The 24540-nt window shown below is 41.9% G+C and overlaps 1 protein-coding gene across 4 annotated transcripts in view; it reads left to right on the top strand.

Annotated features, from left to right (window-relative positions):
• Positions 1-24540, top strand: part of DYNC1I1 (dynein cytoplasmic 1 intermediate chain 1) — a 297026-nt gene that overhangs the window by 161255 nt on the left and 111231 nt on the right. For all 4 annotated transcript variants that reach the window (XM_082693604.1, XM_082693605.1, XM_082693603.1 and 1 more), the window contains 3 exons: positions 16172-16261; positions 21921-22083; positions 24103-24202. In XM_082693604.1, coding sequence (XP_082549730.1) covers positions 16172-16261; positions 21921-22083; positions 24103-24202 — 353 coding nt within the window. The remainder of the gene's footprint in view (positions 1-16171; positions 16262-21920; positions 22084-24102; positions 24203-24540) is intronic.

Raw genomic sequence — 24540 nt, 5'->3', positions numbered from 1 at the left:
AGAAGGGGAGTAGGAAGAAGAGGGGAAGGGAGAGGGAGGAAAGAAGAAGAAAATGAGAATGGTGATTTCCAACGACCTAGTTGTGATCTTATCTGAGCACCGAGGTTCCTAATCTCCCAACAGTACTTCCATCACTCTTTATGGATCTTTGCAGGTGGACATTGTTATGACTCTGTGATTCTGAGAAAGTTCTAAGAATGATTTGGAATGACAGAAGATGATGACAAAGCCTTCCTGTATTATAGGAGGTGATATTCCAAAACCTGGAGGCTGCCTCAACAGAAGCCAGAGGCAGGAGTGAGGATTGGCGTGTGTTGTAGAAAAAAATCTGTGATGATCAAATCACAGTGGCCATGTTTGTTTTGTTCTCCTTTGCCGGTCCACCTGAAGACTGCTTTCTAGCTAGGACTGAAGCCATAGCCTGCCTGGTACTGCTACGGGGTAATGTTTGTTTTTAAATCTAGTGATTTTGCTGCTCACACCGCTCCATCAGATCCCCAGGCTTTAGCCTAGCTTTCAAGCTGTCTGTCGCCTAGCTTCCTGCCTTACCAGCACTCTTGTCCCTTGCTCCCTGGTTGTTCAGCTTTCTTCCCTCACCCTGGAATGTGTGTTCATTCTCTCCTGACTTCACATCTTCCTTCCTCATGTACCCAGAATGATTCAGCACAGAAACAAGGGGTTCCTTTATGGCCCGAGCCCTGGGCTCAGAGCTGGGAGGACGGAGAGAAGTCCATACTGAATTTAATGTTCATATGCTTTTGAAGAGCGAAATATGGGGTGGAATGGAAACCCAGAACATCTCACCTAAAGCATATACATGTCACCACCCATCTGCTTGCCCATCTTATCTGCTCTCTGAAGCCAAGCTCATGTCTGCAGGAAACCCCAGTCTACCTGAGTGCTTGTCTGATGACCCACAGCTGACACCCTCGCTCTAGTCTCAACAGGACTTAGACTCCCTCTCACACAATTTGAATCCTTTATTTTCTATTCTGTTGATCATGCGTGAGGCACTTTGCACTCTTCGTCCCCAAATCCTACCACAACCCCACAATAACCTTCTCTGTGGGTCTTTCCAGCCCTTTGTTTCTACGATGAGTCTTAACTGGAATGTCTCTCTTCTCTTTTCTATTGCATAATCTTCTTCCAACCTTGCACATTTTTGTGGCTGGGTGGGCCATGGGACATAATTATTATTACAATTACCCGACCTTAATAACTAATACCTTGTAGCCTTTTGACCACTGACAAAGCATCTCTAGATCCATTATCTCATTGTTTTACACAAGAACTTTGTTATGTAATTAGCGCAGATACTAATTAGCATCCCTGATTTACAGAGGAGAAAATAAATCTCACAGGAGCTTAGAAACCTGTCTTTTGCATATCATATTACAAAAGGTCATGAATAAGATCATGTTGCCCCTGTGCTATCTCTGGGGAAGAAATGTGTAGGTAATTTACCTACCTCAGAATTTCTGATGGGAAAATTATCTGCCTGGGTTATGTCACTGCTTAGTACCTAAGGTTCCTTAACCCTCTTTGACATTAGTTGAAGCCTTGTGGATTTACAGTGCTTCTTATCAACAGAGAGCTGAGTGGATCAAGAGTAGCAAATGTGTATGACCCCTCTTACCCTGGTATTTATCCTGATATTTACTCCTCTGTCCATTGTTATGCATTTGTAATGCTCTTTCATATTCTTGGAAAAATAATCTGCATTCTATCCCTCCATCCTGGTCTAGGTACCACTATTCCTCAAGATCCCACTAAAATTAAACTCCACAAAAAATCTGCTTCCTTTTCTTCTCTCTCTGCCTGTACTCTCTCTGTCAGCAGTCGACTTTACCCCTACCTACTGAATTCCCAAAGCACGTCTCCAAGCAGTCTCTCTTCTGATGTAAATATTTACATGCAGTTGTCATTACCCTGCTCAAATGCCCAAGTCTTTGGGTTCAAGCATCTCTCTAGATTCGTTTCTGTGGCCCTAATTGAAACAGAGCCCATGCTTTGCACATAGCAGATTCTCAAGACCATGCGTCCAGTTGTAATCAAGAGAAGAATTATTATTTAAAAGAGCAACTTCATTTGGGTGAGGACACCCAGCATGAAACGGAAATAACTGAGAAGAGGCAAAAAAAAAAAAAAAAAAAATCAGGACCGCATGCTCTAACCACTTGACAGATTCTCCATTCCAGATAGGACACTAGTGGTCATCGTGTCTGTTGTCCCAGTGTCATTTTTACATTCACACTGAGTCTTTGGCGTGAAATCTCTCCTAGCACTGCTGAGGTTGTTCTTCTGTTTGGGGGCAGGGGGTGTTCAAGAGAAAGCTCCGGAGTCTCAGGTGAAGGGCTGCTCCATTTATTCTCTAGCGATTCAGATTCTTTTGACCAACTTGGTGTTTCAGCAGCTTGAGAAATGAAGGAAAGAACCATGTCTGTCTAGACTGACCAGAAAGTAAAAACAAGGAGCACTTTGAAATCTGTGAATCTGACCACAACTGAGAGTTGTACTTAGTCCAAGTAACTGGAAAATCAGTTTCTTGGATTAGACAAATGCTTCCCTTAAGACTCTCAAACTGCCAGCTTTCTTCTTTTATAATTAATAGAAAATTATTGCACTGACAGACAAGAGACTTCATATTTGAGCCAATGGGAAAACTTGACGTTGAAGCCAGGGGAAATAATTCAGCCCCAAATAGAGTTGTTAAGGCCAGGATAAAAGCAAACAAGTGTGGTAATGATCTTCCCTTAGAATTGGATGGTGATGAATTTTGATATATTTCCAGGTGGAAAATATATCAGTTCTCTCTGGGCCGGGGGCTGGACACTAGAATGAGAAAATGCTGCAATGAAAAGTATTCACATGATCTCATTTCCACTTTCTAGAGGATACTAATGCTGAAAAGAGAGTTCCCATTTCAAGGAACAAGATCTTTGGGTTATAGGCATCCATGACAAGATGGCAGTGAGGTAGGAAGAGCCCTGATTTCCTTGATTGGGATGGCCATCCCTTGGCTGGCTACAGGAATCACATGCTGGTTCCAAGATGTAGCCCTTCTTTGCTGTTTTTCATGTATTCAGTCTTCCTACCATCCAGCAAATATTTATTGCTACTTACCACACACTCAGCTCTTCTCTGGGTGCTTTGGATATAGCAAAGAAAGGTCGCAGTCCCATCGGAGCCTTCCCATTCTGTGGCAGGAGACAGATAGCAGATGCATATGTAAGTAAATGTATAAGATCAGTTAGTTATCCATGCTATGAAATGAAAAAAAAAAAAAAAAATCAGGGTCAGAGGAAAACAAGGCTGTGCACCAGGGCAGAATGGGGTGAGGCATTGCTGTGTTATACAGGTTGCCTAGTGAAGACCTCACAGATGATGTGACATTTGAACAAGGACCCTAAAAAGGAAACGAGGAAGACACGTGCATACTTGAATAGAGAGTATTTCTGGCAGAGGGAATAGCAAATGCAGAGGCCGTAAGATGTGGGAGTTCATGGCAAGACCAAGTTCATGGCAAGACCAAGAAGAGCCTGGGGGCAGCTGGCTCGGTTGAAGCAGGGTCAGCAAGGGAAGAGTGTAAGCCATGCATTGGGAGCTGGGGTGGGCACATTCTGTAGGCACAGATTCTTGTCCTGGTGAGAACAAGTCTGAGCAGACTGCCCTGCAGGAAACAAGAACAGTTCTGACTCCACACATGCAGCATGAAGCAGCCTCCTCACGGTGCTCAGACCATACAGAAATTGAAAGAGGCAAGGAAAGAGAAGCGGGGGGTCCATGGGATAGAACCTGGGTGGCTGCTGTGTTTTCAGCTGTGCCACAGAAGGACTTTGCCACTTCGTGAACCTTGTTCTCTGCCAGTCACCCTTATTCTTTCCTTCAAACCCACTGAGACATCGCCAGCCCTCAGAGCCTCATTCAAGCAAGAGGAAGACTGTGGGGACACCGTGTTGAAACAGGATAGGATTTGGAACTTCAGAATCTTGGGTTTGAAGTCTGCCTTTATAATTCAGTGGCTGGGTGACTTTCAGCCAATCATTTCACTTCTTGGAGTCTCTGTTTCCTCATCAGCATCATCAAATGTGCTTTAAGTAGATTCGCCAATTAAAAAACCAACATAACCCAAAGAGGGCAATCTGTAATCAACAACTGAGGAAACTGGCTCAAGGGGTTAAGTAAGCCATCAAAGGTTGCGATGAGATGGCAGAAATAGGATTTGAACCTGCGTGGCATGGCACAGGACTCATGCACTTACCTCTTGTTACCATGCACGACAGTGTGAGTGCTACAAGAGATCACATAGAGAAAATACAGAACACACAGTAGGTACTTGGTAATTATTGGCAGCTGGCTGTTTGTACTTGACTGGGTTGTAAGTAACAGAGAAACTAACCAGAACAACTTAAGCCAAAAGGAAATTTGTTGGTTCTTACAAGACCCTAGATTCTAAACACAAGCTGGCTACAGCATGTGGTTCAGTTTAGGTTTCAGACTGTTAGTTACCACCATCCGCCTCCTGGCCATGTTTTATCTGTTGATTCTTGGTCATGCCCTATATGGGGTGGCAGGACGGCTTCGGTTCCACATTACTGTAATACCAGGCTTGTGGAGGAGATGGGGAGGGTGACATGTGTCCTGGTTTAGGCAGAACGGTCATGCAATCCAATATGAGAGAGTCTCCACCTCCACCCTCACGTCCCAGCTTGCCCTGACCATCCCCATTTTTAGCTGCCAGCCATGCTTAAATATTCATTGCGTCCTCCCCCCCCCCTCAGAAGTACCCCAGTTTGGACACTGGGTTACATAATCATTCTACTGATTACCAGAGAAAAATACTGAGATTAAGTCTCATTGGCCATTGTCCCAGATACAAAGTTATCCCCTGAATCTTAAGTAGGATTTATTTAGCTGGGAGTGAGGAGGGATAGGGAGACCAAAGAAAAGAGGGACTGTTAGTCCAAGAGGTGGATTCTGGGTGGTCAAAGCCACAAATGTCCATTACCGTTCCTTTTTCTTCCTTCATACAGTTTGGTAGGATTTAGCAGGAAACTGAGAGAGTTTGGGAGTTGGGAGAACGTGGGTTTGAATCCTGGCTCTTGCTTCCTCTAGCTCCATGACCCAAGTCAGATCGTCTTCCCGTTTTAAGCCCAGTTTCCTCATGTGTAGAGAGAACTCACTGTGTCTGCGTCGGTGAGTTATTATGAGGATTCAATAGGTTAATTGCCATAAGACATTTACCACAAAGCTTGACATCTATGATCTGAGAAATTGATAGCTGTTGTTTTTCCATGATGCTTAGAAGAGATCCAAGCATATATTAGGTGTCAAGTAAATATCTAGTGACAAAGGACCACAACCTTTTCAATAAATACTCAGAGTCTGTCAGTGATGACAAGACCTAGTGATCAAGGAAAGGAACCTTACAATTTGAGATTGAATTGAGGAGATTTGGGATCCAGCTAAGACAACCAGAAACCACTGGGAAAATGTACTCTTTAGAACTAAAGAAATGAGATTATTCACTTTAAAACAGTAAAAAAAAAAAAAAATACTTAACAACCATACTGGGGTAAATAAATATGAATAATTACTGTGTCCTTCTCCCAAGAAATGTAAAGATGTAGAGTCTTGGGTAGAGAAGTAAATACATAAAAGCACAGGGATGCCCTACTTAAATACATAGTAGATAAAGTGGAGAATGAGAAAAGTCACCATCTTAAATATACTAGTTCTTTGGATGAGAAGAAAGTAGTAAGATACCCAACTGAAGGGCTTTGAAAGGATCAAAGGGGGAAGAAATACCTTCTAGTAAGGGAGAACAGGAGAGATTTGATGACCTGGGGGTCATTTGAGTCAGACCTTGAAGTAAATCTGCATCTTACAGGTGAGGAAGATGTGAAGGTATCTGAGGCCTCAGGCATTCCAGCCAAAATCTTGCCCTTGTGCTTTTGCTTCCTCTACCGAGAGTGCTTGCCCACCTATCCACAGGGCTTGGTCCCTCACTTCCCTGGGGCCCCTTTTCAAATGCCATCTCTCCGTACGGACCTCTCTCGAGCTACCTGTGTAAAAATCGTGATACCCACTCTCTCTCTCCTGCCTTGCTTTTCTCCTTGGCTCTTGAAACTCCCTAACCTACCACATTCCACAGACTTTCATTGCTTATCTTGGCCACTATCTCTTCCCTCTTCTAGAATGCAGGCTCCATGAAGGCAGGAAGTTTTGTCTGTCTTGTTCCCTGTCTGTGTCTCCAGCACCTGGAAGAGTGCCGGACACATAATTAGTTACTCATATTTTGTAAAAGGAAGGAAAGGAGAGAGACTAGATGAGGGAGAAACATGAACCAGAGGGTGGAAAGAATGTGGAAGTTTGGGTAGCAGATACGGTATCAGTAGAGGAAATTCAGGCAAGAAGAACATGGTGAGGCCAGACCCGAGAGGACTGGAAGATGTGGCCCAGGAAGCCAGCTTTGATTCTGCATGTTATGAGAACTCTCAAGGCTTTCGCTAGGAAATGTACAGAAACACTTCTGTGCTCATCAGACTGTGGTGTTTGTAGCAAGGTTCGACAAAGAGGAAGGCTGGAGGTGAGAGATTCAAAGAGATGGAAGTAACAAGATTTGATCCCGTGAAGAAAAGGAATGCTAGAGAACACGTACCGGTGGGTGACCTGTATGCACTGTGATTGATGTGACAGCTGCTCTGACATTAATAGTCAGAGCTGCCAGTTCTTAGAGATGGGAGACAGCACTTTCTCCTTAGGGACAATTTCTTTATAGGCAACACAATGTTTCTAAATGACTTTTACTTACTTTTCTCTGTTTTTACTACTTAACATAACACAATAACTGTTTTAGTACCTGGAGAGCTTTAGCTTTATCTTCCTCTGGGACGTATTGGCCTTTGCTGCTCAAAGTAGAAATGATGACCTCTCTCCCCAGGAGCCCCGTTTTCCTGTCGCAAACAGTGCTCCTACCAGGAGGAAGTGCAGAGATTGCACGTTTGGAAAAATGGGAGAGGAGACAAATAGAGTATAAGGCTATCCAAAATGAAAAGTAGTCAGCACAAGGGTTTTAAATCTGAAAAAGGGAAACTAGAGCTTCTCCCTTTCCAAGCAGCCAAGAATGACATTTGCAAGTGTTTTTGAATTAATGCCCAGAGCGTGTGTGTTTGTGTGTGTGTGTGTGTGTGTAGACATCTATACAGATAAGGCTATTGAGGGTAGAGTCTGTGCCCTATACAACTCCAGGAACCCCTCGTCCCATATTCACGTGGAACCCAAGGGGAAGGCTGCTTTCTGGAGCTGCACAATGGACAGTTGTGTTTCCAAGAAGGCGGAACAGAGGACTGATTGGAGGGTTGGCCCTACTCTTTCAAAATCTTTCTCTTTCTCAGGTCCTGCTGCAGTTTGCCATTAGAGGTGAACTGATTTGTGTTACCATTCTCTAAACCATCCAGCAGCTCTCATCTCATCTCATCTGTGGCAGAAGACTCCATGACTTCCTGGGGAAGCTTGAAGAGACAGGGGCTGGAAAAATATAAAAGACAAAAGAGGGGGAGGACGGGGGGTGCCATTTCATGCACAGTGGAGTCAAGTGCTAGTCTCCTTTCAGCAACATTGGAGAATTAAGTTGGTGTGAGATGGGAATAGGCCTTAAATGCTGAGCCAACTTAGGCCTGACGGAGCTATTCAAGGTTTCTAACAAGGGAAATTTATGGAAATATGGCTCAATCAAGCCTTCCCATAACCAAACATCAGATGGTCTAGTTACCCATGGGCTCCCACCTGGGCATCTCCAAGAAGGGCATCTTTCTCTTCCTGGTCTCCATCCTTCCATACAAGCTGGCTAACCCACGTCAGCTTGGTTCCACACATATTTTCTGCATACGTGTTATCTAACAGCACAGTTACAGAAACACAGTTTCTGCACAGTTCTACACTATCTACACACTTCTACACTATCAGCACAGTTGCAGAAACAGCTGCTAAAAGGTACTATTCTCTGGCTTCCTCTCCGTTTTGAACATTTGCTTTCATTTCCTCCCATTTGCAATGCCTTGGGTGCCATTCCACCAGGAAGTATGCTTTCCAAGTACTGTCATGTTAGAGCCTTAGGAGAGAACTGATGTGGCCTACAGTGCTAACAGGAGCGCTCTGTACGATGAGAAATGTATGTTTTCTTTACTCTGGCCAGATTTTTCTAGACCAGAAAGTGAAGGCTTTTTAAATATTAGCATGTAGTATATTTAACAAAGTGCTTACTGAAAATCCCACAAAATATGTCTTTCCTGCATATTTTTAAAGCACAGAGGCGCTCACCTCGGTTTGTGTAAGCATTCGGTGGTGCGCGTTATACTTTATTTTGGCCGCCGTGGTACAGATCGGGAGGGTGGCTCTCTTTGGACTCCTGGCAAAGTCGGCTAACTGTACACAAAGTTGGTCCAAGGCTAGGGTAACTTGTGAGTTCTGTGCGAGAGCCCTCACTGTCTGCTGTATAAACACATGTTTAAATTCAGTCCGATTCCTCGTGCCCACTGGCAGCCGAACCCTCCTAGGACAAGTTCTCATCGTCTGCTGCTTGGGCTCCATCTCTAGTTTCCCTTCTTACTGTCTCCCTCATTTCAGGCTTCCCCAATACCCTCCAACCTCTGTATTCTTAAACAAAATCAGACCTATTCTCTTGTGATTTTAAAAAACTCTGGTTTTCCTATAGGGATGGTTGGCAACAATAATTTTCATCAAGAGTCAGGCCATCTCTTGAATATATTAGAATGTGCCTAAAGGGCTGTCTGGGCAGGAGATAAGTGAGGTTTCAGAAGCCATATCTGTCATTACCAGTGCCTTGAATTCCTTCTGAAATTTTAAATAATGTGGACTAAATGAGATTTTTATTGATTAAAAGGGGGCTACTGATCTCCAGAAAGAAGTCCAAACTTGCTCTGTCATATAGGGTCCTTCATGATGTGGTTCATAACTATCTTTCCAGGTCAAGCACCTGTCTTGATGTCGCTCATCTCAGTACTTGACATTGATGGTCCTAACAAGAGAGGTCTTTGGGGATTTTTCATCTGCTTGTGGAGATAGGTGCATAAACTTAATTTCAGGTGGTCTGGGATGTGTCCTAGAGGTAGAGTGGTGGAACAGTGAAAGAGTCAACAAATCTTGTTGGGAGGAAGTGTTAAAGCTCCTGAATTGCCTGCATGGGCTAGTGATAATTACCTCCTGAATATTGACAGGAAGACCATGCAGTGTTTTTGAGGCATGAACCTACCAGGACACTGGGTGATTGTGCATTGTCCAGAATAGAAGATGAGATGGAAAATACAAGAAGGAGTTATGGGATTTTATACTAACATATTTAGGGTGTTATAGAGGGTGTGTGTGTGTGTGTGTGTGTGTGTGTGTGTGTGTGGTGTAAAAAGGACACATAGATGTGGTGTGTGTGTGTGTTTTTTTTTAATAACAAAATGGAACTACCAGAAATATAAAATAAGACTGGTAGTGCAAAATTCAAAGGACTTAGAGTCTCCTTCTTACAGGCCCTGATGCCAAAGAGAAATTGAAGGTGGTTTGTATTCTGGTGTCCAGCTGGGAACCCATGTGAATGGTGGTACCATTTAGCAGGAGGGAGATCTAATCAAAGGAGCAGGTCTACACAGAAGGTAGGAGGTCTGCTTGGAACATGTCAGGGACCTGTGGGCTGCTCATGTTGGAACGCACAGTATAGACTCTGGAGACCGGAAGGGATATGTTGTCTGGACATACCAATTTGTGGGTGATGATGGAAGGTGTGGGTGAATGTAGTCTCCAGAGCAGCATTGAGTATGAGAAGAGATGAGAGCAAGGGCAGAACGGCAAAGAAGTCCTCATTAGTGGGAATTCTTTTTTAAGTTGAGAATCAATCTTAATTTTTTTGTTTTCCTTTGTTCCTATTGTCCTTTGTTTTTCTATTGAAAAATTTAAAATATGTTTTAAAAATAGTCATCATCAGAAATATTTATACATAGAATTATATAAAAGTAGCTAGGGCATCTGTCCTTAAGTTGAAAGCAATACACCTAAAAAAACCAAAACACAGAAAAGTGCCTTTGCCTCTCTTCAGGTCTGTTTACTGACAGCAGCACAGTCACAGGCCGGATTTAGATCTGATTCTGTGTCCTTGCCATCTCTTTTATCTTTTGGAAACTACTTTCTATTCCATTCTAAGCCACACATTATTTTATCCATTCCAGCATTTATGGTTTTTCACATTCGAGCTGATGATGTGTTATAGTTAAATTAGCAGTCATTGTTTTTCTAAGTGGCACATAAAGTCATTTTGCATCTTTGAGTCCTTTGACTGCTCGAATCAAAGTCACATGGTATTGCTTTGCATCTTTCCCTTGGGCAAGATGTCCTTTGGACTTGAGAAAGATGGAGCGAAACAGCCCATTTTGCTCCCCAGCCTTCCTCCACCTGACCAGACTTCGTCTTCCATGAGGTGACATGTGGAGGGGGCCCGAGCCCCCTTATGAAAGGCCAGGAACTAGGCAGCAAGGGCAAGGGCTGGGCCCTGAGGCCCTCTTAGCCTGGGTTTTTGCAGGCCCTAAGAGAGCTGAGGAAAGTGAGAACCCGTTGACCTTATAAAAACAAGCCCTTCTCTTCACAGAGGGCCGCCCTGTGTTGCTCAGGGTTCTGGTTGCAAGCAGCAGGCACTAACTCCAGTGGGATTTATTGGAAGGAAATCTGGTGTTGACACCACCTCTGGTGAGATTTATTGGAAGGAAATCTGGTGCTCACAGGATCAACAGGAGGCAGAAGGAATGGGCTTAAAACGGAGCAGAGACCAAGGGAACACAGACTGTGGACCTCTGGGACAGCCTGGCCAGGATGTTGGGACACTGCTGCCACTCTGGCATGCTGCCAGAAATTAATCTTCACTGTTCCCTTGGCTTCGGCTCCTGGCTCTAGAGACAAAGTCCCAGTTAGGAGCGTCCACTCTGACTGCCGAGATCCTGCCTGGATTCCGGTCGCTAGGAGATGGGGACCAGGAAGGTGTCTCCCCTGGGGCTTCAGGACAAGAAACTGGGGGTTCAGCATGTCACCAACAGAACAGTACAAGAGGAGCACCCCCAGACAGAAAGGGGGTTTGAGGTCGTGTTGCCGAGAGTGACAGATGTTCACCACGCTCCCTTCCAGAGTCATGGCTCGGTGAGGCCATCAGAGCAGGACTGGAGGACTGGAGCTTTGGCTTCATTCTGAAACGCAGGGTGGCGGAGCAAACAGCGCTGCAGGAGCTCGCGCAGAGGCTTGGGCCTCGTGCTGAGTGTGTCATGTGCGAGAGCCGCTGGACGCGTAGCTCTTCATTCTTGGGCTTTTCAGAAATCGTGAGGAGGAGGATAGTGCTTACCAAAGATTTCCCCAACTATGAAGGACTGAATGCAGCCGCTGTAGATGGTGGAAGCCAGGTGCTAAATAAAATAAAGTGTCTAAAAGATGCCATTGTTTGAAATTAGCCCCGCAGACTGACAGGTAATTAACTTCTGCCACTAGTTTAATTTCTCGTGTGGACCTGTTACAGGAAACCATACATGGGTGGAAATTTTTTCCCCTCCAATCTCAGAGGAAATGTAACCGGGTACGAACGAGTGGCACAACTCATATATCAGTAGCCTCTAGCAGGTCTACATAAATCCTTTTCTTTAAAGTTATTTAACTGTTTTGAAAACGGTTTCAACAGAAGTAATTCCAATTGCCCCAGAAAGGAAACCAGAGTCTTAAAGAAAAATAGACTCTCTTTGCTGAGCAAGGCAAACATATCAGTATGCAGAGAAACGAACCAGTCTCTTGTGTTTTATTTCCTGAACAAATCTACTGAAACACTTAAAACTTTGTGTCTTTAAAAGGCTGATAGACAAAGAATTCTGTGGCCACTAAAAATTAATGCCTACAACTGGTTTGTAACCACTTTAAAAGGTCAGGTATTCTTTTTTCCCTTTTTAAAAAAAAATGCTTCTCTGTTATTCATAGTATTTCATTGTGGGACATTGCCCATATTATAAACACAGTAAGTGTTTGATTTTTTTTTAATTCATCAAAAACATATTCTCTGGGGAAGAATTTTCTATTTAAATAGTTAGATAACCTGTGGTTTTCCCGCATACTTCATGTGTAAAATAACACATTTCTGTCCCCAACCTAGCCCTGTGTATAGCCCTTTTAGATTATTTTCTTTTTTTTAAATATTTTATTTATTTTTTTATTTATTGAGAGGGTGTGAAGAGGGGCAGAGGCAGAGCAAGAGAGAGAATCTCGGGCAGACTCCCCATTGAGCATGGAGCCCATGTTGAATGTGGAGCGCAATCCCCTGATCCTAAGTTATGACCTGAGCCAAAATCAGGAGCCACCCAGGTGCCCCCTTATAGACTATTTTCTGTCATTTTGACTCTTCCAGGACTTAATGTCTAAAATAAAGACCCTTATATCTGCAAAAGGTGAGAACTTGATACTACATAGAGCTGACTTACTCAAGCCATGCAGTGAAACTGACTTCATTTTAAGAACTAGAAGATGGTAATGTACAAACATCGCTCTGATAAAAGCAAAATTATTTTTGACAATTCTTTCATCAGTGGAACCTTGACCCATTATACCCCTTGGATCCACAAAACGAGATGGAAGAATCTGTTATTATCAGTCTTCCAAAAGATCTTCACCCTTAACTCCTTGAAGGTTTTGCTGAAATGTCACCTCAATGTGGCCTTTCCTTGTCACTCTGATTTAAACTTCAACTCTTCCTCCCCTTACCAGCATGCCCAATCCCCTTTTCTGGCTTTATCTTTCTCCATAATATTTATCTGATACAATATGTGTTTTATTTATTTGTTGTGGTTTTTCTCCCCTACCTCAGATAGAAGCTGCATGAGCACAGGGGTTTTTTGTTTGATTTGGTTTTATTCTCTTATTCCCTCTTGTATTCCCAGCACCTGGTACATAAGTACATAAGTAGGTGCCTGATAAATATTTGGTTGACCTACAACTAATGCAACATTTGTTTGAAGGTTTCCGTGTATAGGTATCCCCAACTCTCTTGGTTTAAAAAGCAAATTCCCATCAATTATTTTATTTTGTTATTCTTACAACATTGTGTTTTAAGAAAGAATGACTATCCCAATTCAGAAGATGAAGAAACAGGGCCTCAGTGAGTTTCTGTAAAATCAAGAGTCTAGCAAGAGGTAGACTCCAGCCTCAATCCCAGATCAATTACTTCCCTTGAGGTGCTGCTCCCCACCTGACTTGTGAATGTGTCTAGCCAGAGGAATTAGTGCTCTGTGTTAGATATCACTGGTCTGGTCTCAGGCTAGTGGATTCCGAAATGAAGACGAGCATAGAGTTTGGATGCAGCGGCCATTTATTCTTAATAAATAAAACAATCCATCATCTCTAGCTCTCAAGGATGTGAAACCTAACTTCTCCGCAGCTGAGCCTTCTGTGTACTTGCCTGTTGGAGGTAAAGAGCCCCCATGTGTAATGTAGCCCCCCTTCGTGTCCTCCACGAAGAGCCTATGCAAACCCTTCCTTACACTGTGGCTTTCATACCGTTCCTGCTTCTACTGTGAGCCTTTCTCCAAGGCCGCCTTTCTAGTTCACGTCAGGCTGTGGGTGAGGGAGTAGTTAGTATGCCTGATGGTCGAAACTCCTAGACTTGAAAACAGGCAGAACCAGACTGAACTTGAAGTTTGATGTGGTTGGGAGCTTTCTTTGGGGCAGATTATTCTGTATCATCCTCTAGAAAATGAGGTCAATGAAACCAAATTCTGATAAACAAATTAGACTTTCCAGGTAAAGCATTCATGATTGCCCTGGTGTTATTATCGCATAGCTCCTGTATCTCCTCCATCAGATCCTGGGCTCCTAGAAAGGAAGGCAAGTTACCGGTTGTATTAGTTTGCTCGGGCTGCCCTAACAAGGTACTACCGTTGGGGTGGCTTAAGCAGGAGAAACCTAATGTCTCAGCCCTGGATGCCAGCATGCCAATGGCAAGGCATTGGCAGGGTTGGTTCCTTCTGAGGGCTGTGAGGAAGATGCTGTTCTGTGCCTGCTCCCTGCTTTCTGATGGTTTGCCGGCAATCCTGGGCACTCTTTAGCTGCTGGAAGCATCATGCCCATCTTTTTCAGCTTCCTATGACATTCTCCCTGTATGTGAGGCTATGTCTAAATTTCCCCTTTTTATGAGGATACCAGCCATATTGGATTTAGGAGCCTGCCCTACTCTAGTCTGATCTCATCTTAATTAAATATATCTCCAATGAACCTATTTCCAAACCCGGTCTCATTTCAAGATACTAGGGATTAAGACTTCAACATACAGATGTTTGGGGCTGGGGGGTAGGTTCTACCCATAATAAAGGCAGGCCCTATCACCTGTGTAGTTGTTATATTTACTTGCATTTTTAAGTGTCAGGGCAGTGCTGCTAAATCCATTAATTTAAGGAAATGTCTCTCGAAGTTTCAGAAATAGAGCAACTTTCTAGCAGATGAGTGGCCTTTTGAAGATTGCCCCTCAAACCAAGGTTTAGCAAAAAGAGGAGACTTGCCTTCAGCTAATGCCTTCTAAGGCTTTGTGTTAGGTTGTTGGATTAGGATACATAATGGCCAGGAGACTGTTTGAGACTTTCCAAGCAGGTTTTTAAAGGGTAGATAGCTGTAATACCTTTGTGTATAGATAAGGACCCATATGTGCTGTTTATAACTTTAAAGGTTTATTTGTCTAAAAATCAGGGCAACTCAGTGTCCTTTTCAAAATTTCAAGTGTAACTCCTCATTGCATTTGTAAAATAATAAATGACCATGTTTCTTAAAAGTGTTTCACATTCTTTCTGATGTGTACTATGTGTGGTTATAAAGTAATGAGGTTGGTTCCACATTCTATACACATGCACTTAGAATACCTTTTTTTCAATGAATACACACATTAAAAACATTTTAGTATCTAATTTGCAGTGCCATACTCTACACCTCCAAGTTTTTTAGTTGCTTTTCTTTCCCAAATCACTTACTTGATGTAGCCAGATTTTTGGATTTCAGGCAACACATATTTATTTGGGCTGAAATTTTGAGTGGATGTATATCTCAGGATTTATGATCACAGAAACGGGACTATCTACAGCACTTGAGATCTTACAAAAAGTCTGTAAATATTTGATGGATGAATGAATATATGAATGAATGTATGGGCAGGGAGTCAGTGAATTCATCTTTTTTAAATTCCGTTTGAACCAATGAAATCAATAGCCTCCAGTGACTACAATACTCAGGGCAGAAGATAATATACTTAAAAGTTCCGAGAGCAAGTTTTAATTTTTTATAGCATTTTATTTCTATATGTTGGATTTTCTTGTGACACCTTGACTCTCCCCTACCTACATTGTGTACATGGTGACTGATGGTTTCAAGCGCTCTGCAGTGAAAGGGGCCTCTACGAAAGGCAGGTTGAGAGCAGACACAATGAGCACTCATTTGCATAGGGCAGGAAGGGCACTGTAACATCTGGCAGTGGTAGCGGACTGGTCCATTTGTTGGTGCTCATTAAATTCACATTAATGCATGAGCTGCTCTGAATGTGTAAATGCCATTCGGGGTTGGTTGCTTTCTCCCAGGCCAACAGCAGTGACTTTTGGGGCTCTCCCCCTGGTTGTTTACTTGCCAATGGCATTTGACCTGGGGTCAGGCCTGTATTTAACCCTTTCCTGTAGGTCAAAAACAAATTAATTTGGTGAGAATTAAATTGGAAATGAGTCGTCTGTACAGCAGGTGTTCCCTGTGGAGAATGTGCCCCAGGTGGAAACATTTTGAGATCTGTTCCTGGGTCATCTCTGAAGAAGCTTCAGAGGTCAGAGAGGCAATTCCAAGACAGCCCATGTGGTGAGGGCCTGGAGATGGCGGTTGGCAGGTGCCGACTCAGGCGGTTTTCTCAGCAGCTTGGGGGGACTTTCAAAGAGGCCCCTTTGGGAGATAATTTATTCATATATTCATGGACGTATATCTTGGGCATTCATGGAGGACTGATTTACTTAGAAGTTGCCCTAAATGATTGGAACTTTACCCTTTGCCCCTACCTCCCACCATCACCCAAAGGCTTTGATTTGAAGGAAACAAAACAATGCATTTTTCTCTTTCTCTTTTCTAGAGGATGAGGAAGATGAGGAAATGGTAGAGCCTAAAGTTGGCCATGATTCAGAACTGGAAAACCAAGACCAAAAACAGGAGGTGAAGGAAGGTATGGTATGGTGTGGGAGATAAATTAGTCATCATTTTACTATTAGTATCATTTAGCAACATGAGAGGCTGTCCTGGTGAGTAAATATTAAATACACACTCCCTCTGCGGAAGGTTTTCTATGGTTGTTCAGTACATTCTATTTACCACCATAAACTGTAATCCCCAAAGCAAGGGTCATTTATTTTTTTGACCAATGAAAGTAAATAAAATAGAAGTCACCCACAAATGCAGCAACAAGTACACTCACAATTCCAGTAAAATTATTACTAAATGGTGAGAGAATAAGATAGTTGTTACCCATTGTTACTTTGTTACTTTGTCATGTGACTTTGTCCACTGCATTGTGTATTCCCAACAATAACAGTAAAGGGAAGAAGCTGCGCTAATTTTTTTGTTCATAAATTCTGAAGTGTATTCATGTGAGCTACACAGAAACTTTTAACAGTGATCAGTTTTCTTCCACGTCTCTGCCTGTGTGAAAAGGAACCTCTCCACCTTCCAGCGATCACCATGATGAACATTTATTAAGGGCTTCCTGTGTACTCAGCTCTCTCCTAAGGCCCTTAGAAATATTAATATCTACACCTCCAAACATCCTTTGGAAGAAGATACTGTTTTAATCCCTACTTTCCAGGTGAAGAACCAGGAAGGGAGAGGTTTAAAAACTTATTCAAGAAGACAGAATGTATCCAGGATTTGTAGTTGACTCCAAAGACTATATTTCACCATGATGGTGTCATCCCATCATAGCACTGGGTCTCAAAAACAAGAAAGCAAAAAGAAAAAAGACAAGGGAAGACAAGAAATACTACAGGTGTCGATTCCCTAAAAATCTAATTTTGTATCCTTTTGAGATTCTCGGCCCTCAGAGATAAAAGAACTTTGAAATCATCATTTTTACTGACAAATGAGGTAAGCATAGATTGAAAAGCTTCTTCCACATTCCCTGCTCCGTGTCCCAAGTATAGGTCAACACAAGTCTGATTAGAAGCTCCCTAATTTTTAAATTCTAAATCCTAAAGACGCCTGTGGCTCTGGCAGAGTGTGCGGCACATAGCTGTCACTGGGGACTTTTATAAGAATGGGTACATAATGGCCATATATGCTCACTTTATCTGGCTCAGGCATTAAATGATTTTAATTCCCGTCAAGTTCTGGGCTACAACTAAGGGCAGGGCGTAGAGGCAGCCTTTTTAACCGTAGTATCCACAGAAGGTGCAAGAGTTATCATTTTCTGAGGGACTCTAAATGCATTTGATTGAAGAGATTTTGCCTAAAATTCTCAGAACATTTTTTTAAGCTGGCAAATGGAATATCATTAACACAGGTATAGCAAGAGATAAAATAAGTCAGGACTTATTAAAATAAATAGAGAAAAGATTTTTCCTTTTGCAAAATATCCTCAGGCCCTTCTGGGTGATAAGGAGCCACAGTGTCTTTTGTGTGTCTTGGCACAGATTCCCTCCTGCCCCCCTCACCCCCCCATTCCCCAAACTGTCTTCTCTGGCAAAGCAGTGCAACCCCTTTCTTAAGTTCAGAGAGAGAAAACACCCTCTCGTTTCAACTGTTGCTCAGGCTTCATGGAATTGATTAAAGTCCTGTTAAAAGTCAAAAAGAAGTTGGAAGTACATTTCCTGGACTGCTGCGCCGTGTGCCTTTTTCTCTATTAATGGCTTTTCTGCAAATTAGCACGTAATGGGTTAAAAGCATGTTTATGTTGGCATCAAACTCTCTGGCTTTTTTTTTTTTTTTTTTTTTTTTTTAAGTAAGACAGTATTTTGCAAACTTTTTCAAGAATCTCCAGCAGATATAATCGTGGCGCCATTCCCACGGCTGCATGGTCGTTAGGGCTGTGTCAGCACTTCCCTTACGAACCTTGAGTTTCAGCGATTTATTACTGAGCCGTAAAAATTTGCTCTGGGCTGAAACTTGACATACACGGTTTCAGACCAGGGAACACATTTTTGAGAAATCTGGACTTTGGGGGAGTTAAAAAAAAAATGGTAAACGGGAGATGGGGAAAAAAAATCAGTGCTCACTAGGTTTTAACATTTTGCCTATGTGATATCAAAATGCACTAAATGGTAAAGAAATAAGGGTTTGATATTTTCCTTTTTCCACAACGGAGTAGCACAAACGGCAGGTACAAGTTAGCTTTTAATCAAATTTTAGGCGATTTCTACATGTGAGCTTTCTGGTATCTTCGTGTTTGAAGTTCAGAAACCTAACTCTTGTAAACACACATCATCTCATAAATCTCACATTAACTTCAGAGAAGGAGGAGAGCCTTATTCCTCAGTTTGGTTTGGTTTTCTTGCTCCTGTTTATGAAATGATTTCACTGTAAAATTCCCAGAAGAGCCACTGTCCCTGTCTAATCAGGTTTGAGATTTAAGCTATGTGGGTTGACTTGATTATTTTTTGTCTTTTACATAATCTCTTGAAAAATATTTGAAAGATTAAATTTTTTATATTGAAACCCAAAGCTGCATTGTTGGAAATAAGACATTTCTGAAATTAGTACTTTTAAAATAGCTTTTGACCTCAAGGATTGTAAAATGCTTAATATGAATTGTGAATTTCATTATGAATTTTGTATTTTAAAAAATTAAACTGCAAAACCAAAGATATAAATATAGTAAGTAGAGTAAAACAACAACAACAAACTAGAGAAGTACCTATTAACTCAATTAAAAAACCCAAGAAAGTATAGCAAATAGGATAGAATCATCATAAAGATACATACACAAGTATTTTCATATATGAAGTGAGAAATTAACATTTCTTTAAAGAAAAAGAAGCAAAATAGCCCCTAACATAAAATGTATACTAGATTTTAATCTTGCAGCCACAAAGTCATAGACTTGGGCCATCTAAACTTCAAATTTCATGAATTCAGTACATTTTCTTCGTAATTGTGATTCAAGCTAAATATAACGGTTCAGGTAAATTTGGGCAAGTGCAAAATTGTCATTTGGATCATATGTTAGTTATATCCATGTGTTTGACTTTTCATAAGAAATTTTTTTTTTAAAAAGGGCATTTTACATGCATAAAATATTGTTAGTTCTTGGCAGATATACTCCATGTTTTGTGTTGCAAAAAAAACACCAACAGGCCTACAATAATAGCATTTTCTGCTTAACTTCAAAAGAAAAATCAATGATTATCACTGTTTACATTTTGGTCTGGTATGCCTTTTGCTATTAAATTAATTCATACCTTTTTATACAGTGAATATGTTGAAAATAATTCATTAGGTGCCGGGGATAGAGAAAAGCTGCGGAAGCAGATATATCAGGGAGAATTTGGGGTCTATTCTGAAGTAATACGATTGTGATTCTAATTGTTTGTGCTTGCATTTTGAACCTTGTAGGTTCCATTAATCAACCAATTTTCTTTTATGAAATATGGTGTCTGGAAAGGTTTTGCCTCTGAATATAGCTTTTGGTCATGGTTCCTGGATACTCCATTATGTTTTCATTATATTGTAGCAACACTTATCAATTTAAAGATTTTAAATATGGGAGGTCTTGGGGTTTATCAAAAATGACTATGGCCTATTTAATTCCTATATTGAATATTGTTTATGACTTTCAAAAAGTACTTGTCTGCACATGCATCTTAGTATTTTGTACTAACAAATCGTGTCATTTGATCCCTGTTAGACATCAAAGCTTAATATAAAATATATCCTTTGTTTTGCTTCAGTAGTAGTTTAATTTCAAGCCAAATATTGTATTGTCAAACATAATATCTGGAGAGGCTACTGCTTCACCTACCTGAACTTGGCCTCTGCAAATATACTTTGATCAGCCATTTGTGTTTCTCTTAGAGAAGAAGTTGTATGTCTTGAAAGCTGAGATCAAAGTGACAATACGCTACAGGGAAGAAAAAATTACAGAAAATGACTTAGATATGATTTTTTATTCAAGGTAATGGACGTGTAAGGAAAGATACAGGTGAAATAGAAGTAGCTCAAAAAGATAAACAGAGAGGAGAATAGATATTTTAAATATTATTTTAAAAAAGAATAAAAACAAAAAGGTCCTAGTTCTCTGCTTAATTTCAGATGGGTCTCAAGTCATCCATCAACAGTAACCAAGACTGAACAAGGCTTTTAAAATAAGGCCCTCTTCTTAGCTCTATGATACCCTCTTTTGGTGAAGCTTATTTATTTACGTAACACTACTACTACCAAACAAATATGAACCTAGCATTTTGTAGATATTTTTTTTTCTCGTTTTGCCTGGTTACCTGTTTTCTTGAACTTACATAAGAGTGAAAAAATTCAAATGCCTGATTTATAGGAGTTTTAGAAAGCAGACTAATTAATTACTATTTATTGAACACTTCATTATTTGCCCAGTATATTCATCCTTAACCCTTAAATGAGACTTAAAGTTTAGGTATCATTGCCGCGTTTTATAGAAAAAACTGCTCCTCGGAGAGCTTTAGTTGGTTAGAGAAGCAAAGTTAGCAAAGGGCGGTGGCAACGCTGGATTCCCGGCTAGTTTCGTGGAGTCCTTGTTACTCACATCTGCACATTGCTGCTTCCCCAGTTTCTCAACTAGTGTGTAGGCACCTCTGCTCAGTTCTGCTCCACAGAGGTTCCTGGAAAGTCCCAGTATGCATTGGCTTATTAAGGGCTCCGGAGGCTTCAGCAGGGACTCAGTGCTGACTGCAGTGCAGTGCCCTCCTCCTGTCCCTTCAGTTCCAGAAGCTTCTGGTCCTCCAGAGAGTAATCCACCAAACGTCTACTGAATGCTGTCTGCACGGGAGCTGACCTGGGGCTCCTGAAGAACCACAAAGGTTCAGCGGACAGTTTCTATGCTTGAGGGCTTCTCAGTCTGGGGGAGTGCCTAATCCTCTCTCTCTCATTGTATGGAAGCCTTGCCACTAGGGAAAATCTGTGTCAGCTGCTTGGGACTCTGAGGTGAGCTGACTTTCAGACACCGTGACATAAGTCAGTTAATTCATCTCTCTTTGCCTCATTTTTTATCTTCAAACTTAGTTTAATAAGATTCATCACGCTAGAAAGAAAGGCATAAAAACAATTTCGAGGTGTCTTATAGAAGCATTTATTTGTTCTGTATGTTTGTCTAAAAGCAGGGGATATCTCAGGTGAAAGCAGGTTTGGAAGGACACGTTTCGGAGATGAGTGGAAGCTGTGTAAGAGCCAGTCGGCCTTCCCAGCTGACGCTCTGAGGTAGAACAGATGTGTCTAGGAGAGCGAGGAAGGCTGCCTCCCAGATCATATTATAGACAGTTCTGAGTTATTTCACATGAGCAGCTTTCAGTCATACCCAATATACCTAGTTTTATCGAGTTTTCTATTACGTACTCTTTGAGCTGTTTGTCAAGTTCAGTTCTAAAGCAGATAACTTTCAGAACTGGTTGCTAACAAACACAAGTCTATTTCCATTTGCACTCTTTGAAATAGTGATTTGTCCAGATATGAAATATTTTTGTAAAATTATGAGGGGGTCATCAGCAAACACCTTTGGTGTGAACTTAGGAGCAATTTGGAATCAATATTGATAATGCTTTATTTCACCATCTGATCACTCTTTTGGTAAGTCATCTCAAGAGTTGGATCCCTCTTAAACTGTTTTAATTGTACTTTTCTTCTTTCCTGACAATCTCTTACTTACAAAGCCCCTCCACGAGAGCTGACAGAGGAAGAAAAACAGCAGATCCTTCATTCAGAGGAATTCCTCATCTTTTTTGATCGGACAATCCGGGTAATTGAAAGAGCGCTGGCAGAAGACTCCGACATCTTCTTTGACTACAGCGGTCGAGAGTTAGAGGAAAAAGATGGGTTAGTTTCTTGTGTGCATTAAAAAACAAAACAAAAAAAAAAACAACCTTGCAATAAATTCTTGTTGATTCTAAATTCACTTATGTATTGACTAGGCAAATCCCAAACCAACCAAATCAGAGGAGGATGAAATTCCAGGGTTGATCTTGCTGAACAGCTTTGACTAAAGGCTTTGGTTATAACTTCTGGCTTAGTGTTTCCCTGTAATTATCAGGTGCTTCCGTGAAATGCTTTTGAACTTGATATCTGGGGAACAGTCCAGGTGATAGAGACTGGCAGAGTCACGTACATTGTCCTCTGAGAAAACATTCCTATAAGCAGCAAAGGTGCTTTGTTATATCCAGGAGATCTATTTTTGATGTCTAAGCAAACAGGAAGCCAAATGAAATAAACATGAGATATGGGACCCCGCCATTGGTGTGGGGAGAAAATACTAGAGACTGCAATCCTTCTCTTCTTTTTGATACCATGACCATACGTGTGTCTATGTCTTGTAGGACCCTCATGTGCAGGGATATATTTAAAGATAAAACAAAAACTAATCAGTAAAAGCAAATGACCCCCAGTGACTTTCTCTGAGACTGTAATGTATGTATTGTAAAGGGCAGGGGTAACCAGCCATCAGCGTGGGGGTACGAGGAGTTGGTACTTTATGAGCTTTGTAAGAAAAATACAGTCAGTTTATAGCCACTGATTTCTTTTGGTCAAGAACAATATGAACAGGTGAGATCAAATGCCTTATGCAGTAGACTTGACTTTTGACTATTTCTAAAATTCAAATACAATTCTCAAAGGACAATGTATTATCATTGAGGATGCTCAAGAGAGTATAACAGCCTCCAAAAATAGTTTCAAAAGGGGGTTGTGAAAATGTTCTAACCAGTTGGCAGCAGATTTCGGCTATTTCAAAGAGACAATAATATTTTGACTATGCATGTTATGAGATGCTTTATTTTTCTTTGAAAAGGTCATTGTTGTATGGCTCAATTGATTGTCCGGGTCCTGTTTCCCTCTGGGTTACTTGGGCGTGTGTACCTCTTGCCCGAGTTTGCAGTGATAGATTTGAGAACGAGTTAGTAGAGGGAAAAAAAAAAAAAGTCCTCAGTCAGCTGACTGGAGCCCAAGTAAGTAGTCTGGAGCCCAGTCATCATCTGAACAAGATCCATAGAAGGCTGGTGATACAGGGTGCACGCCAGTGGGGTAAAGCAGAGGAACCCAAAAAAGAGGTGAGAGCAGAAAAATTCCTGAACTGAAGCCCAAGAAATGTAGGCAGCTTTTTATGCAGATCCAAAAGCACAGAACGAGCCAAGTTACTCAGTTTGCACTCAGTCTTGTGGAGCAAATGCATGACTGGTGCAGAGATCTTCAGAGGGAGTTTTGTGGCCAGTTGAGTATCAGCCAAGAAAACACTGGCCAAAGTATATTCCTTGCCCCAGATGCTGTTGTGGTCTATGTTAAGTGTCTAATACGTCTGGTGAATCCTGCGCCCTCCACTCTGCCTGAGTCATGGTGACACCACTGGCTGCTGAGCAGGGAGGCAACACTGCGGACCGCCCGAAATTATAGGTAGATGGAGACATGCGCATCACCTCTGCTCTAAGGCGAGGTCAGGAGACGTTGATATGATAATCAAAGAGTCTCCAAGTGTGCTGGGCATCCCTTGAGAGCTGGGAGATTTCTAGAGAATTCCGCCTCAGACAGAACTTATTAGGAGGAAGCAAATACTTGAGGGAGAGGCCAAGATGAGAACCTGAAAATCACTTGACATTTCATACCAGCTTTGGAGTAATATGTGGAAACCTTTCCAGGGTGAGGCTAGGAAGAGCAGTTCATACAGGAGGGAGGCCACCATTCTCTCTTTGAATTGCGATCAGCCTTTCCCATCTGAACTGAAGCTTTGCCCTCAGAGAGTGTTCTGGGCCATGCTCTTGCCATCTCATTCTTTCAGTACAAACAGCAGAGAGAAAGCCCCATTCTGAAGCATGATCATATTTGTCTTTGATGTTTAAACCCTCCTAGGGATGTCCAGGCTGGAGCGAACCTTTCTTTCAATCGTCAGTTCTACGACGAGCATTGGTCCAAGCATCGAGTGGTCACTTGTATGGACTGGTCTCTCCAGGTAAGAATTCTTGCTGGGATGGGACGAACTGGGCTGTGTTCTTACAGCATTTGTATTTAAAAGAGAGAGAGAAAGAGTGAGAGAGAGAGAGAGTGTTTCTCTCCACTTCTTCAGATATGTTTACCAGCCTGCAGTTCTGTTCTATGCCTGTTGGTTTTCTTTCTCATTTTCCTGAGCTTTCAGTTGAACGTTTGCACACCGTCATTCATGTGTACTGAGTAACCCCCATGTGCTACCAGACAAGGAGCAGGCCACTGGTCTGCTGCTGTCGTGAAGGTCCCCAGGGGTTCCCCCACATCACACTCTGTGGCTGTTTTGAAGCCTTCCTCTGCCCTGAC

The sequence above is a fragment of the Mustela nivalis genome (genome assembly GCF_964662115.1).
Source record: "Mustela nivalis genome assembly, chromosome: 12".
In the NCBI taxonomy this organism is placed as follows: Eukaryota; Metazoa; Chordata; class Mammalia; order Carnivora; family Mustelidae; genus Mustela; species Mustela nivalis.
Note: the sequence above shows the minus strand (reverse complement) of the source record. Positions and strands in the feature narration are given on the sequence as shown.